Here is a 16,409-nt window from a genome sequence, read left to right as displayed (position 1 = left end):
TATATATCCACAATCATATTTTACATTCATGATGGGCCCCAAACATTCATAATTTCATTCATATCTTGGCCATTCATACTTCATACATTTTATATCTCAGTTTGGAATATGGAATCTAATATGCTTTTTCTAACTGGTCTAAGCACATCTGTTTTCAATTAGAACCACGAGGCTAAAGGCGGGAAGCTGAACAAAGAACAGAAACTATTCACTGGCACAAGATGCTGGCCTAAGACAGGATAGTTATAGCACATACAAAGAACCTAAAATGGATTCCATGTAATCCTGATTTCCACCATGATTTGGCTCAACAGCAAAGTACATACACAGATATTATTATGCTTTCCCTTATATTAATCCTTAGTATATTTTTCTCTGGCCTTAGCTACATTATATTTAAATGTTTTATTCACCTGTTTTTCGTACGCTTCTATTTGGGCGCAGTCCTTAACTAACACAGATGTTTGTCTAACTAGAATTACCCAGAATCATACGAAAAACTACAAAAATACTGCACTATCATGCTTCTGACATCCATCTCAATATCGTCCCATTAAACAGCACCCCCTGCTGGCCACGAGCCACTACTCCTCAATCCCCTCTTGGATATTACTGAATTTATGAAGTAATATTCAGAATTGAGCTCGTGGTCTTATCTGTGGCGCTGGGGTACACTCAGGGTACGGTTCTTCTTATGGATCAGTGTGTCTGTGCAAGTATATTCTTTTAAATGCCAATTAGATAGCAAAAGCCAGAAAAATGTACTACCTAGGCCTGCAACGGCAGGTGCCTAGAAGATCTTACCCAAAGCTTACTTGAATTCTCTAGTGAGAATGCAAGCAAATCCCATCCACTATTCTAGATAAAACCCATCTAAGTGTACATTTATGTAAGTTGCTGTCTAAACCATATCATATAGGAAACTTACCATTCCAGTGGTAGTTAGACAGTGTCTGTTCTAGGTGCAAGTACAGTCCTAGAGCAGAGACGTCTGTTGTTTTATTCATAGAGGTATTCATGAAACTCCAGTACTTTTAAAGTTTAAAAGTCAGAAAATTTAGAGAAAGTATAGTTAAAGAAAAATAGAACCCTAGATTTCCCTAAGATAAAGAGAACCTCAGTATTACCTAATTTAATTAGTCCCTATGCTCAAAAGTGTTATGTTATAAAATCTTGGAATTAAATCAATAAAGTGTAAAATAATGCACAGTGTTAAGAAAACCCAAATATATGCTTAATATGGAAATGTACTCATGTGCAGATAATTCATGCACATCAGATATAAGTTTTCTTTTTCTGTGTGTGTTGCAGGAACTCATTTCTCAAATTTAAATTAAAATCATTAAAAGGACTGATGATATCAGCTGTTAAACCCAATTAAACAATATTGTGGCACTGTGTTACAGCTTAGAAGCTGCCACTGTGTATGGAAATACAGTCATATGAAATAAAATTTAAAATACAGGATACACAAAATATTTTCTGAGAACAATGCATGAAGACAATGATAAAGAAAATACAGTTATTAATACAATATCAGAATAAGTCTATGAAATTATGCAAAAGCATAATTAAAGTTCAGAAGCCTAATTCAAATGAAATGATTTAAAGTAACGTGGTTTAAGATAAAGTCTGTTTTTTCGTTCAAAATTTTTTATATGAGTCCAGAAATGTCTTTTGCAAATAGTTTTAGCAACTTGTAAGGTCGGAGTCTCTAAATTAATTTCAGTGAAATTTAAATCATGGCTTTAAAAAGTTCATGCTGCAACATTTTCATAATTCAAGCTTGGCTTTTCTGTAATGAAAGGTAAGCACAGCTCATTAGTTGAAGACAAAGGAACACTGAAATTCCCGCCGAAAATTCAGCATCGGAATTTTTCTCTGTGTTCTCCACAGCTCTAGTGGTGGAATGTGGTACTGCTGGTCAGTGTAAATCCTGGAAGGAAAGCACATGTTCATTAACAAAAGAACAAAGAAAAAGAAACACATAGCACTTTATCCCCTCTGCAAACTGTACTAATTCTTGTATTGCAGAGCCACATTCTCTGTGTTGAATTGTTGAAAGGATTCAAAGAAGGTTCTTAACTGAAACACAAAACATACAGATTAAATAGACTTTTTTCAGGGTTTAAACATGCAGACACATTCTCTACATGGTAAAATTAGACTTTCTTTTTTTTCTTTCTAACATCAGGGAATTATTCTCAATTTCATATTCTTTATTAGGTTCCTATCCTGAAGAGCTTACTTGTAAAAAGTAAGCAAAATTTCAATTCCGAATTCATCCACTTACATAAAAGTTTATTATAATTGTTCTTTTCCCGTTAACCAAGGTAGCAAGCTTTTTGTTTCACATTTATTTCGATTTTTAAAAAAATATAGGTACTTAACCTCTACTTTTGTTAATCTTTTTATTTTAAACTTCCCAATTTAATTTTAAAATGTATTTAAATTTAATTACTCCCTAATCATACATTTCGAACAATGCACAAGTTTAAAAATACTTTATAAACCATGCAGGGGCACAAAAATTCATATTCAAAATTAATTTGAACCCTGAGATAAAAATATAAAGGCAGGGATTTTATTTTTCCCTTATGCACACTTGCCTGCTTTTAAGCATGGTATCTGTTTTTTGGAATAAATCTTTTTCTTTTCCACAAACTTATCCTTTCACTGTTGAATACATTCCCAAGTCCAGCAGAATTCTTTTCTCTTCTCCCATCTTCCCTATCGAACTTCTAATTAATACATTTCACAAGCTTTCTTTCCACATTCCTGTACATTCGTTCTACAAAACTATCTCCCTGCTTTGAAACAGCCAAACATTTAAACGATCTAGCTATTCAAACTTTCTTTTCCAAATTGTTTAAATATCACATTCTGACCCAACATTTCTTTTCTTGCAACACTCTTATAACTCTTTTAAAAAATAAAGGAACAAGGGAAAAATTCAAGCTACATAACGTCTTTTTTTTTTTTTCTTGTACAGAGCCCTTAGGCTACAAACAGCTTCTGAAACTCTCCCAAAGTACCTCCATTGTTCCTAACACCGCAGGGATCACTTAGCTATGTAAACTCTGCTTTCCCAATACACTGCATTTTGAACTTAAATCAACATATTCAACTTCTCGACATCAAAACAACTTTGAATTAACTTCAAGTGCCTTACTAAACAATTACCCGGCTGATCGGAACTCCAACCTGCATGCATTTCCCTGTTAAAGTTTTATCAACAGACTTGCTCCGAGACTTCTCAAAAAAGAAGAATCAAATTCGTTAACTGACTAATAAGCAAATACCTGTTGGAAATCTGTAGCCCTGAGACAAAGGACTCCATTGCTGCTCCATTCCCTCCCCCTCTTTCCTCCCCCTTCCCCTCTGCCTGGTAATGAACAAAGGAGAAGCCCGCCTTCAGCTCACGTGTGTGGAAGGCATAGAGGAAGGAAAAAGGTGGGGGTGAAAATCCCCCATTTGCAGCCCGCTCTTTCAAACAAAGGAACAGCATAGCAAGGGAACGGGAAGCCATTAACTTTATTTTTCTTTTTCCAGAGACAAGAGAAAAAGTTAGGGCAAAGCAAAAAAGACAGAGAGAGACAGAACTGGAGTTTAGAAAGACAAAGCTGAGAAACACAATTTATTTTTTCTTTTCAAAGTAGTTACTTCAGATAGGCACTGAAAATGCAGAGAGAGACAAAGAAAGAGGGGGGTGCCCTCAGCCCGTTTTTTCAAACAAAGAGACGGGTGAGGGAAACTTTTCAAAGTCAGATTAAAACAGACAGTTTTCTTTGTCACAGAGAGAAAGAGTTAGTTCAGAGACAAAACTTAGACACACAGCAGGAAAATATATATATTTTTTCTCTTCAAACTCTCTGTTATCAGACAAGCAAAAACTTACGTTCACAGAGGAGACCTGCTCTCTACTAGGCTCTTTTTTTCTTCTTTCAGACGGGCACTGCTCAGTTTAAAAGCCAGATGGAAAAATGCCAGCACTGCAAGGTTTTTTCTTTCTTTTCACAAGCCATCTTTGCTGTTCCACTGGGCTGTTACATTCTTTCTGTGTTACTTTTATTTCTAATTTTTTCTTTTTTTCTTTTTCCATTAATATTTAATTTCCACTAACTTCATATCATTATGTACAGATATATACAAGCATGCATGCTCCTTACTGTTAAATAATTTTTTTTTTATTATTTTTAATAATTTTAATTTTTTTTTTTTTTTTCTTTAAACAGGCGTAATACTCACAATTTTCCAGTTTTCCGGTCCCGTTTTATCTCTAATTTCCGCCATATTCCTGCGCAGCCAGTCAACCTGTGACTACCTTTTGTTACACAACCATGCGAAATCTCTAAAGAGCTTCTATGAATAACCTATAAGCTTTTTCAATGCGTCAAATTAGTTAGTTCCCGGGTTTCGGCACCAATTGAGCATGGGGCATTGACGCCATTTGTGAAAGCTTCAGGTTTGAAAATAATTCTACATGCAAAATGACACCAGCGCAAGGTTTTAAAATTATAACCAGGATTTATTGAATTATTGGTTCTATTTTCCCATTATTAGATCAAAAGAATAGCATAATTGCTTACGTTGCGCTCATGGGAGATCATCATCGTGGCCAAAGACTGGCCTTCTCACAATGGTCTCGTCTTTCTATCTCATTACAGTCTATTATATAACTTTTGGTTTAGTGACATCATCAAGTTTGACGACCAATAACATTTCTCTGGGTGGTCTTAAAGTTTAGACAAAGAAACATTCCTCCATGTTTAAAAGTTATACAAAGTTTCAGATGATTTCTGAATTAACATTAACATTCAAAAGAATTCACAATTATTAACATGGTAAATTCTCAGTCCTTCCATGCTGACAAGTTCTGAGCCTTAAAGGAAAAAAAAACTCCTAAGCTGACAGATTCAAATTGCACAGCCTTACACAGAAATCTTACTCAGGAGAAAAAGGGGGGGTTAAATCCCCCTCTCCTCTTCCTGAAGCGTGTTTATGCTTATAAAACCATTTATATATCCACAATCATATTTTACATTCATGATGGGCCCCAAACATTCATAATTTCATTCATATCTTGGCCATTCATACTTCATACATTTTATATCTCAGTTTGGAATATGGAATCTAATATGCTTTTTCTAACTGGTCTAAGCACATCTGTTTTCAATTAGAACCACGAGGCTAAAGGCGGGAAGCTGAACAAAGAACAGAAACTATTCACTGGCACAAGATGCTGGCCTAAGACAGGATAGTTATAGCACATACAAAGAACCTAAAATGGATTCCATGTAATCCTGATTTCCACCATGATTTGGCTCAACAGCAAAGTACATACACAGATATTATTATGCTTTCCCTTATATTAATCCTTAGTATATTTTTCTCTGGCCTTAGCTACATTATATTTAAATGTTTTATTCACCTGTTTTTCGTACGCTTCTATTTGGGCGCAGTCCTTAACTAACACAGATGTTTGTCTAACTAGAATTACCCAGAATCATACGAAAAACTACAAAAATACTGCACTATCATGCTTCTGACATCCATCTCAATATCGTCCCATTAAACAGCACCCCCTGCTGGCCACGAGCCACTACTCCTCACTTTGCCTGCAGATTTTTCTGTCTTGGAACTTTTTGAGGATGGGAGATGACTTGTTCTTCCACTGCGTTGATTCCATTTTGGACTCGGGATCTATGTGGTAGACCCAAGTCTCATCTCCAGTCACCAAATGCAAAAAATTCACTTGGTCTTCACAGTTCATCTCCATGTTCTCCAGACAGCACTGGAGCCTTGTGGCCTTCTGACATTTTTGTAAAAAATGTATTTATTTATTCTATTTTCTGTACCGTTCTCCCAGGAGAGCTCAGAACAGTTTACATGAATTTATTCAGGTACTCGAGCATTTTTCACTGTCTGTCTAAGTGATTTCACAATCTATCTAATGTACCTGGGGCAATGGAGGATTAAGTGACTTGCCCAAGATCACAAGGAGCTGTGTGGGTTTGAACACACAACCCCAGGGTGCTAAGGCTGCGCCACACTCTCCCATGGTGTCAGTATTATTGGAACCCATCTCGCCTTGGAACCCCCTAACCTTGGACATGCCCAACTTTTCATGAATTATTTTCCAAACTATACCTGTCGTGATGACCATTTCTTCAGTTATTTGGGAAACCTTAATTCATCTGGCTGACAAAATTAAACCTTGTCTTTCTTGCACATTTCTGTGGAAGTTGTTTCCACAGGCCGTCCAGTGTGAGGGTCATCTTCAATGGACTCTCTACCTCACTTAAACTTGCTTGCAAAACTTTACTTTGTAGGATGATGAAGCAGACTCACCACAAACTGCAATCATGCGTTCATGGATCTCCTTTGGCTCATTCCCTTCTTTTGTGAGAAATTATATCACTGAGTGGTGCTCCAAATCTAGCAGTTTCTTACTTGATTTGCACAAAGACTCTCCTGACATCCTGTCTCTTGGACTGTTACTTGCACTGAGCTGCAGCTGTGCATGAGTAAAATTGAAACATGTCACAACATGCACAGACTTGTTTTAACACACTTGCTACTTTTTCATAATCAGGTGTATAAATTATTGAATGCCCCTCATATTCTGTGCAAGTATCTAGTTAACAAAAAGTACAAAGACTATATCCTACTTCTAATCCCTACCTATATGTTCCACAAAAATGCCCTCAAAAAACTGAACAGCCAGAAAGATATAATTTGCATATGAGGAAAGTGAGCTCCTAAAAGGTTCTCACAGTAAATCATTTGCCCAAAGGGGATTCCATGTTAAGAATTAATGATGCTCACAGATGGTTTGAGTACTTATTAGTATAGGAATATATAGTAAATGACGGCAGATAAAGACCCAAGTGGTCCTCCAGTCTGCCCAACCATATATGCTCCATAAATTAATTTAGTTTAAATCAGTGGTCTTAAAATCGTGGCCCAGGGGCCACGTGCGGCCTGCTAGGTACTCTTTTGAGGCCCTTGGTATGTTTATCATAATCACAAAAATAAAATAAAAGTTTCTTGAATATATGTCTCTTTAGCTATAAATGTCAATATTATTATTAAGACTTAGCCAAAAGGAAAGATTTATAAACTATAGAGTTTTACCTCATGCAAAAATGTCATTTCTTTAATAAGATATTAACTATTTTTTCTGTGGCCCTCCAAGGACCTCCAAATCCAAAATGTGGCCCTGCAAAGGGTTAGAGTTTGAGACCACTGGTTTAAATGGTCTTTTCTTAGATATTTCTGGGACAGACATCCAGTGTGCTTAGGTTACATCTACTGGAGTCTCCATCAAAGCTCACTCCAGCCCATCTTAACCATCCCAGCCCATCTTCATCTGAATATTACTGGTCACTGAGGTATATTTGATGAAGTTGAAAGAAGCCATGATTGTAAAATACATTTTTCCCCATCAGCATGGAATATTTCACATATCCTGTAAATTCCTTGGACATAGGGAAGGAAGTATCAATTAATCCAGTGTGTTGCAAACTTTTAAAGCTGCGACACATTAATCTTAGGGCTAGAGAGCACCTGAAATGTACGGAGGTCAATGTGATGACATACGCACATGCATGACATCACATCAACATCCGCGCATGCACAGATGTCCTCTAGCTGCGGCCCTTAGCTTCCTATTACCGCTGGTGGGGGGTGCTGCAGAAGGAGAGGTGAAAAGGAGCAGAGGCGTCGACGAGGAGGAGAGGCACTGGCTGAACTGCTTACAGGAAATGCCTCGCGTGGCGAGAGGCACATCCTGTAGTCAGTCAGCCGATGCTGGCGCTTCTCCTCGCCAGCATCTCACGGCACACCTGGAATCTGCTGGGGCACACGGTTTGCGATACACTGAATTAATGAAACAATGCTGCTGGTTTAGGAATCCAGAAGGGGCCCCAAAGACAAGATACATGCTCTCCCATTAATGACCTAAAGTGAAGAACAAGTGGGCAAAACAAGAGTAGCTCGTGATTGCAGGGCTGTAATCTTTTGTAAACTTTGCCCTGTAGGCTTTGTAGGGAGATATGTATAATTTTAAAAGAAATTTGAGTTGCAATTCCCAATACAACTTATTTCTAGTCGGTGATCAAGCAGTGGTCAAAGCCTTTTTCAGTTGATATCCAGAAACAGGTACCAAAAGATCTAATGACCAACTGGTAGCAAAGAGTTGTAGTTAAAAACGGGTAACAATTCCTGTAGGGACTTTTGATGAGTTTTGCTGTTGTGCTGCAAGGCAAAAGGATTCTGAAATTACTTCTTAGTGGTCTGATGTCAAATCTGCTGGGGACAAGGACGCAACCTAATATAAGTGGGAGATAGGGGAAAATATCCCTGGCGTCAAAGCTGAACTTTGTTTTAAAGGAGTCGGGGGATCTCAGTTGTCCTTCATCTGAAAGTACCCGAAATAAGAAGGAGATACCTTTGTGTTTCCATTGAGCAAATGCAGCAGAAAATCCCCATTACCAAACAATGGCAAAAATGGTGAAACACTATGAGGTACTTTGAAAACTACCCTAAGTAGTAATAAACACTTTCAAAAGGCACTGATATCATTATCTAAAAGAGAAAACTTTTAGAAAAAGGAATGCTTGTGCTAGAGAAATGAATAAATAAAATGTCTTAGTTTTCTTAATACTTTCAGGTCTTCCTGGAGGGGAAATGTAGTTGTACAAGGTTTCTCCACATTGATTGCCATTTGTTTTATGTTCTTGCACAGAGACGAAATGGAGAAGATATCCCTGTTGCACAGACTAAAAATATCAATCACAGAAGATTTGCAGCCTCCTTCAGACTACGAGAAGTCACTAAGACGGGTGAGGATTTGTACCGCTGTGTGACTCAATCAGAAAGAGGTTCCGGAGTATCTAATTTTGCTCAGCTTATTGTAAGAGGTAAGGCTTTTTTCATTCATGTTTATTTTTTTAAATATTTGCTTGCAATAATAGAACATGGGTCTTTTATGTTTACCTAACATCTAAACTTGAGTTCTATATCAAGTTCTTCTTACAAAACAAAATTGGTGATGGCTGTAAAGCTTAGCCTGCCTTTCCATTGTAGGAGATTTTCTTAAAATTGTAACTGTTCTTTCTGTTCATAAAATACATTAATAGGACTGTAGATAAATTAAAATTTTTAATTGCACAATTTAATCGTATGACTCAAATTTAAAAAAGTTGATCTACTAAAAATAAAATCTAGTGATAAAAATAAAATCTAGTGATTTTATTTTTATAATTATCTTCCCTTGCCTTCCTTTCTGCTCTGTGGGCACCATCTCCTCCCTTCTCTCCCTTTTCCTTTCTCACCATGGACACCGTCTCCTTTCTCTCCCTCTTACCTTCCTTGCCCTCCCCACGAACTCATTCTCTGTTTCTCTTCCCTCTCTTTTAATGAGGCAGAGTCCGTATGGGTTCAGCCAAGGGTGATTTTGCTTCACCAGTTTGCTGCATTTCTTTAAAGATATGAATAAACATGTGGCCAAAGGTGAGCTTGTTGATATAGTGCAGGGATCTCAAAGTCCCTCCTTGAGGGCCGCCATCCAGTCGGGTTTTCAGGATTTCCCCAATGAATATGCATTGAAAGCAGTGCATTCACATAGATCTCATGCATATTCATTGGGAAAATCCTGAAAACCCGACTGGATTGTGGCCCTCAAGGAGGGACTTTGAGACCCCTGAATAATGTATCTAGACTTTCAGAAAGCTTTTGACAAAGTTCCTCATAAGAACATTAGAGTCATGGGATAGGAGGCAATGTTCTGTTGTGGATTAGGACTTTGTTATTGAACAGAAAACAGAGGGTAGGGTTAAATCAGGGTTCTCAAAGTCTCTCCTTGAGGGCCGCAATCCAGTCGGGTTTTCAGGATTTCCCCCAATGAATATGCATTGAAAGCAGTGCATGCACATAGATCTTATGCATATTCATTGGGAAAATCCTGAAAACCCGACTGGATTGCAGCCCTCAAGGAGGGATTTTGAGACCCCTGGGTTAAATGGCCATTTTTCTCAATGGAGGAGGGTGAATAGTGGAATGTACTGGGACCAGTGCTATTTAAATACTTATAAATAATCTGGAGATTGGAACGGCAAATGAGGTGATTAAATTTGCAGATGACACACAACTATTCCCTGATTCCTGGGGTGGATCTAAAAGGTTTGATCAAAACAAGCAGCCATGCAGAATAACCGTCAAACATTCAATAAAATACTTCCTGGTCCCAGTATGGGAGGACTTGACTCACAGAGCAATTGATGTGAGCTCATGCATGTTAGATAATTTTTCAAGGAATTTAAAATATTTAAACTATTCAAAGTTGCTAAAACATATGCAGACTGAAAAATTGCAGGAAGACCTTACAAAATTGGAAGACTGGGCATCCAAATGGCAGATGATTTAATGTATACAAATGCAAAGTGATACACATTGAGAAGAATAATCCAAATCATAGCTACCAGGTCAACACCCAAGGAAAAAAATTTTGGTGTCATTATAGACAATATATACTGAAACCTTCTGCCCAATGTGTGGTTGCCAAAATAGCAAACAGGATATTAGGAATTAGAAAAAGGATGGTAAGTAAGACTAAGAATATTATAATGCCTCTATATCTCTATAATCTATTCTGTGAGACTAATTTTGAAGTTACGTAATTTTCAATTTATTCAACTGTATACACTATTATAAACTTTTGTTAACCGCATAGAACTTCACGGTCCTGCAGTATGATTGTTATGTTATGATTGTTATATCGCTCTATGCTGCGACTTCACTTTGAGTATTGCATTGAATTCTGGCTGCCTTATCTCAAAAAAGATAGTAGAATTAGAAAAAGTACATAAACAAGCCATTAGGGCGTAGAAGCAGCCAGTGTTCTTGGCCAACTGGTAGGGTAATCTCAGCAGAGGAGCACTTTTACGTTCTGTCATGGAGTTTACTCTAGAGATCATCTTTGTCTTGATGTGCCCTCCCTTTCTGTGGTTAAACTTTTGAGTCACCGGAAAGTGATGTTTTCGGTTCAGGGCCCTATTTGTTGGAATATGCTTTCTATGGATCTTGGGCAAGCATCTTCGGTTTTACAGTTTAGAAAAAAGCTGAAAATGTTTTTGTTCTTACGTGCTTTTTCTACCAGTAACAGCGAGTAATGAACCAGCAGTCAAGTCTCAGTCAAGTGATAGCATTCGAATTGTTTTGTTTTGTGGTTGTTCATTGTTGGTTGTATTGTTATGTCTGTTGTTTGTATTGCAATATGTTCATTGTATTATGTTGTGTTGTCTTTTCGAAATATGTGTTGTATGTGAAGGTTGTGTAATTGTTTTTTATTTGAATGTTTTATTGTACTCTACATAGAATTGCAGGATATGCAGAATATAAAAGCCCACCCAAAATTGGTCACTGCGATACCCCTTAGAGCAGTGGTCTCAAACTCAAACCCTTTGCAGGGCCACATTTTGAATTGTAGGTACATGGAGGGCCGCAAAAAAAATAGTTAATGTCTTATTAAAGAATTAACAATTTTGCATGAGGTAAAACTCTTTATAGTTGATAAATCTTTCCTTTTGGCTAAGTCTTAATAATAATATTGTCATTTATAGCTAAAGAGGCATAGGATCAAGAAACTGTTTTATTTTACTTTTGTGATTACGATAAACATCCGGAGGGCCTCAAAATAGTACCTGGGGGGCCGCATGTGGTCCCCGGGCCGCGAGTTTGAGACCACTGCCTTAGAGTGTCCTCTATTCTGCTGAGCTGTCTGTGTAGCCATCTGAAGCTGTAATACAGGCTGGAATGTACTGTTACTTTCACAACTTTGGGTGGTGGGAGGGAGTCGGTGACCATTGGGGGAGTAAGTGGGGGGAGGGGGGTCATGCCTTAATCCCTTCAGTGGTAATCTGATCACTTTGATCACATTTTTGACTCTTATTTGTTTTTAAAACCCTGGATGTTTTCTTAAATGTTTGGTTATCCCTGCAAAATTTCCCTGTCCTAAGCCTGTCCAAAACATGCCCCCTTGAAATTTAGGGAGACGGGGAACAACCAGCCTAGTAGGACGTCTAAAATATGGGTTTTGAAAATAGTGATTAGGATGTTTTAGCATGAAAAATGTCCAAATGCTACTTTATGCCATTTTTGGAAGTTTTTCTCTTTTGGAAATGAGCCCCAAAGTGTAATTAAAATTTGATAAACAGCCTTTTGACAAAATCATGTTGTACAGTTCTCTTTGTGTGTATACAAGTATCTGTCTATAGATACAGATGTGTGTGTTGTGTTAAGAAGCTGGCATGTGGCACCCAGAACCCAGGGAGAATTGAAGAAACTGATAAGGAAATCCCCCAGTTTAAGAAATAGACAGTGCTAGATAGCCAAGTTCCCTTTAAAAATAGGAATTTTGGCGTGGATATCTTTCATTGATCAAAAACCTTCATATATTTAAATATTTAAATATATGATGATCAATGAAAGATATCCACGCCACAATTCCTATTTGGATGATAGTATTATGATCCTTGGAGTGGCTATTCTGAGATCTTTTCCTTCATTTTGACCATTATATTTATAACATTCATTTGGATGGTCTTTTTCTCAGCTGATTAACCTTTTGTGGATCTAGTTATTGGTGGTTAATCTTCTTTTCTTTGTTCATGCAATGTTTGAGTAGCCAGAAGTGCTACTAGAACTGCCTCAGAGCAGAAGTTTTCAAGTTTTTAATGTTTTGTTTTACTGCCCTAGCAAGCCTATTAAGGGTTAGGGTTAAAACTATGGTCATTTAAAGCCAGCATGAAACTACCTACCGTATTTTTTGCTCCATAAGACATACTTTTTTTCCCCACCCAAAACTGGGTGGAAATCTCAGTGCATCTTATTCAGCAAAGATACAAATTTTTTACACCCCTCTCCCCCCCTCCCCCCGATACTGTTTTAAATACCTTCCTGCTTCCGCACCTTTTTAAAACACCCTCCGCCTGTCCACCTCCGTCATCGTCGTACCTTTTTTAAACATCCTGGTGGTCCAGCGTGTATCCCTCCCTCGCTAGATGGCTGTCTCGTCCTATTTCTAGGTCAGGAGCGCGGAGGTCAGGAGCAAGCTTTCCATGCTCCTGCCCGGGCCCGGGCCGCTTTCTGAATGATTGCTGTCAGTTCTCGCGGGGCTCGCCAGAACTGACGGTAGCCATTCAGAAAGCGGCGCAGGGCTAGGTGGGAGCGCGGAAAGCTCGCGCCTGACCTCCCTAATCCTGACCTGTGCGCCGCTGGCAGGGAAATAGGACAAGACAGCCATCTAGGGAGGAAGGGATGGATTTTAAAAGGTTTTAGGGGTATGATTAAAAAAGGTACGGGCTGGATGGCTGACTGGCTGCCACTAAATATGCCTACCATTAGATGTGCCCACCACTAGACATGCCCTGTACCCTGTCCCAGCCTACCACTAGATCACCAGAGGGGGGACAGGGTACAGGGCACACCATTTGGTTTAGAATTTTTTTTTCTTGGTTTTTCCTCCTCTACAGGTGGGTGCGTCTTATAGAACGAAAAATATGGTAACTCGTGAGATGTGACAAAAGACCAGAAAGGTTTATGAGCATTAAAAGGGAAGTTTGGAAAAGAAAAAGGACTATTGTGAAAAGGTTTATTTATCTATTTATTCAGTTTTCTATTCCATTCTCCCAGGGGAGCTCAGAATGGTTTACATGAATTTATTAATATACTCAAACACTTTTCCCTGTCTGTCCTGGCGGGCTCACAATCTATCTAATATACCTGGGGTAGTGGGGGGATTAGGTGACTTGCCCAGGGTCAGAAGGAGCAGTGTGGGTTTGAACCCACAATCTCAGGATGCTGAGGTTGTAGCTTTAACCACTGCACCACATTCTTGCCACATTCTCCCCTCTCTCCACACTTGAAAATTATTTTGCTTTTAAGATTGTGCCTAAAAAGAAAAGAACCCTGTCCTGGGTTTTTGTGAGCAAAATAACAAAAGTATCACTCCTTCTTCCCCCCCCCCCCCCCAAGTCTCTCTGTTTAAAAGTCTTAAGAGGATGTGATCATTCTAGAGTGAAGGATGGACCTGTAGCCCAAATAAAGGCATGAAAAATACAACCAAAGAATATACAACCTCTTATGCCATGCCTTGTCACGAGAATGTGAACTGCCCCAAAACACTGCAGTTGATCTAAGGGAGGTGTTCCGCATTGGTGTGCATGTATGGTGGCAGAATGCCAACATGATTTACATTATTAAAAAAGTTATATACCAGTAAAATCTAATCTAATCTTTGGTTTATATACCGGGTCATCTCCCAGTGGAGCTCAACTCGGTTCACATATAATTAAGACTAGAGTACATAGCAGAAAACATAGGAGAAGGAAGAACTAATTAAAAACTAAAGTACATAAGAAAAGCATAAGAAAAATAACTATAATATTAAAAATTGCGAGAACAACAAAGTTTTCATGAATTTACAAAATTACAGCAGGCCTAAAAGCCTAATGGAGGCAGGAAGTTCATTCCAGATCTCTACAAACTTGAAAGCAAAAGATTGACTGAGCTTTCCAGCAGATTTAATTCCTTTAAAGGACGGGAAGGCTAACTTATATCTTTGTGTTTATCAAATGGCAAAGTCTAAGGGTATTCAACATAAGGGGATAAAAGGATCAAATTAAACATGGATAATAGTACAAATACCAAAAAAACAAAACCCTCAAAGCCACCTAATACAAGACAATATACCAAAACAAATCACACCATTCAGTTACCAGACATTTTTCTGTACATTTGCCAAAAAAAATTCAATAAATTACATATAAGAATTATAACCCAAGCTTCAAATAATTTTCAGTAAAACCTTGGATTGCAAGTAACTTGGTGTGCGAATGTTTTGCAAGATGACTAAAATGTTTTATTAGATTTTAACTTGATAAATGAGCAAGGTCTTGCAATATGAGCACGTACAGTATAAGTGCATGACAGCTGAGCTGATATGATGGTTCTCTCTCTGACGCTGCGAGAGTGGTAGTGGCTGTTCTAAATGAGCGGGGTCTTGCTATATGCGTGTCACATCATAGTGAACATTGTCCTTCACAATAACCCTCATCCTCTCTTCTCTCTCATCTCCCTCATACCAGCCATGGTTCTTTTCAAAAGTAAAGTACAGGTTAATATATTTTTACTTTATACAGTACAGTATTCTGTATTAAAGTTTTTGGGTTGTGGAACGAATCATCTGATTTTTTTTTGTTATTTCTTATGGGGAAATTTGCTTTGATGTGTGAGTGGTTTGGATTACAAGCATGTTTCCGGAACGAATTACACTCGCAAACCAAGGTTTTACTGTACTTGGAAACATAAGAGAGCCCCAACCTCATAGCCACGGACATGCCCCTGATTTGCCACCTCTGTGATTAAGACCTTTACAGTTTTTTAATGATGTATATGCATGTATATATGTATGTATATATATATATATATATATATATATATATATATATATTGTGAGGGATGTTCACAACCAGTTGCCATAGAGACAGGAAAGGTTTACTACTGAAAACGAATGAGCAGGCAAGCAGTTTATAAACTACTAAGATCTATTTCCTCACTGCACTGTCTTGGCATCAGAAGCACAGTGCAACGGACTGGCTAAATCCTTTATCTGCAAAGATTAGTAACAGAATCCAGTTCTCCCTAATGTGTACAAAGTGGAATACTAATTTGCACTCTTCCATAATCTATTTACCTTGTGTTCTGTATTAGAAAAAGATATATTCTTCACTTGAATCTTAAAGCTATAAGATGCCATAGAATCCTGCCCCTTCTGGATAATCAGGAAAGCCATTCTGACTATTTGCCTCCAAAATATTGTAAATGCACTATTAACTGAAGGTGGCATGGATAATATAATATTTAAGGAGATTGGACATTTGCCCGAACTAACTGAGTAATGCTGCAGCATGACCACATCACACACTTCTTGCAAACACTACACTGGTTACCAAGTACCTTACAGAGCCAGATTTCATCTTTGATTTTCAGTGTCCTAGGACAAAATGGGCCAGAGTTCCTAAAGAATAAGTTAGTCCTCTGCACACCTTTGAAACCTCTAAGGTCCTCTAAAGGAGTATCACTATCTGTACCCTCAATAAAAAAAAAAAATTGCACAGTACGATATCCCACAGCCAGCTTTCTCAGGTGTAGCTCTCATACTATGGAACTCACTCCCAAAGGGGCTACGTACGCTGAACTCAAGACTGCCTCTCTTTCAGAAAGCAGGTGAAAGCCTGGATCTTCAGTATGTGGTGACTTGACTATCCACTCATTCCACACCTGGACTAGGCTTGCTGTCTGCTCTGTAACTTAGATCAATTTATACCTTATTCACCTCTGCATAG

General features: G+C 38.1%; 1 protein-coding gene across 4 annotated transcripts in view; it reads left to right on the top strand.

Moving 5' to 3' along the window:
- Positions 1 to 16,409, top strand: part of PTPRK (protein tyrosine phosphatase receptor type K) — a 1,016,831-nt gene that overhangs the window by 359,283 nt on the left and 641,139 nt on the right. For all 4 annotated transcript variants that reach the window (XM_033939071.1, XM_033939068.1, XM_033939070.1 and 1 more), the window contains exon 6: positions 8,750 to 8,924. In XM_033939071.1, coding sequence (XP_033794962.1) covers positions 8,750 to 8,924 — 175 coding nt within the window. The remainder of the gene's footprint in view (positions 1 to 8,749; positions 8,925 to 16,409) is intronic.

The sequence above is a fragment of the Geotrypetes seraphini genome, chromosome 3, assembly GCF_902459505.1.
Source record: "Geotrypetes seraphini chromosome 3, aGeoSer1.1, whole genome shotgun sequence".
Classification (NCBI taxonomy): Eukaryota; Metazoa; Chordata; class Amphibia; order Gymnophiona; family Dermophiidae; genus Geotrypetes; species Geotrypetes seraphini.
The sequence above is the reverse complement of the archived record's forward strand: the minus strand, read 5'-3'. Positions and strand labels throughout refer to the sequence as shown.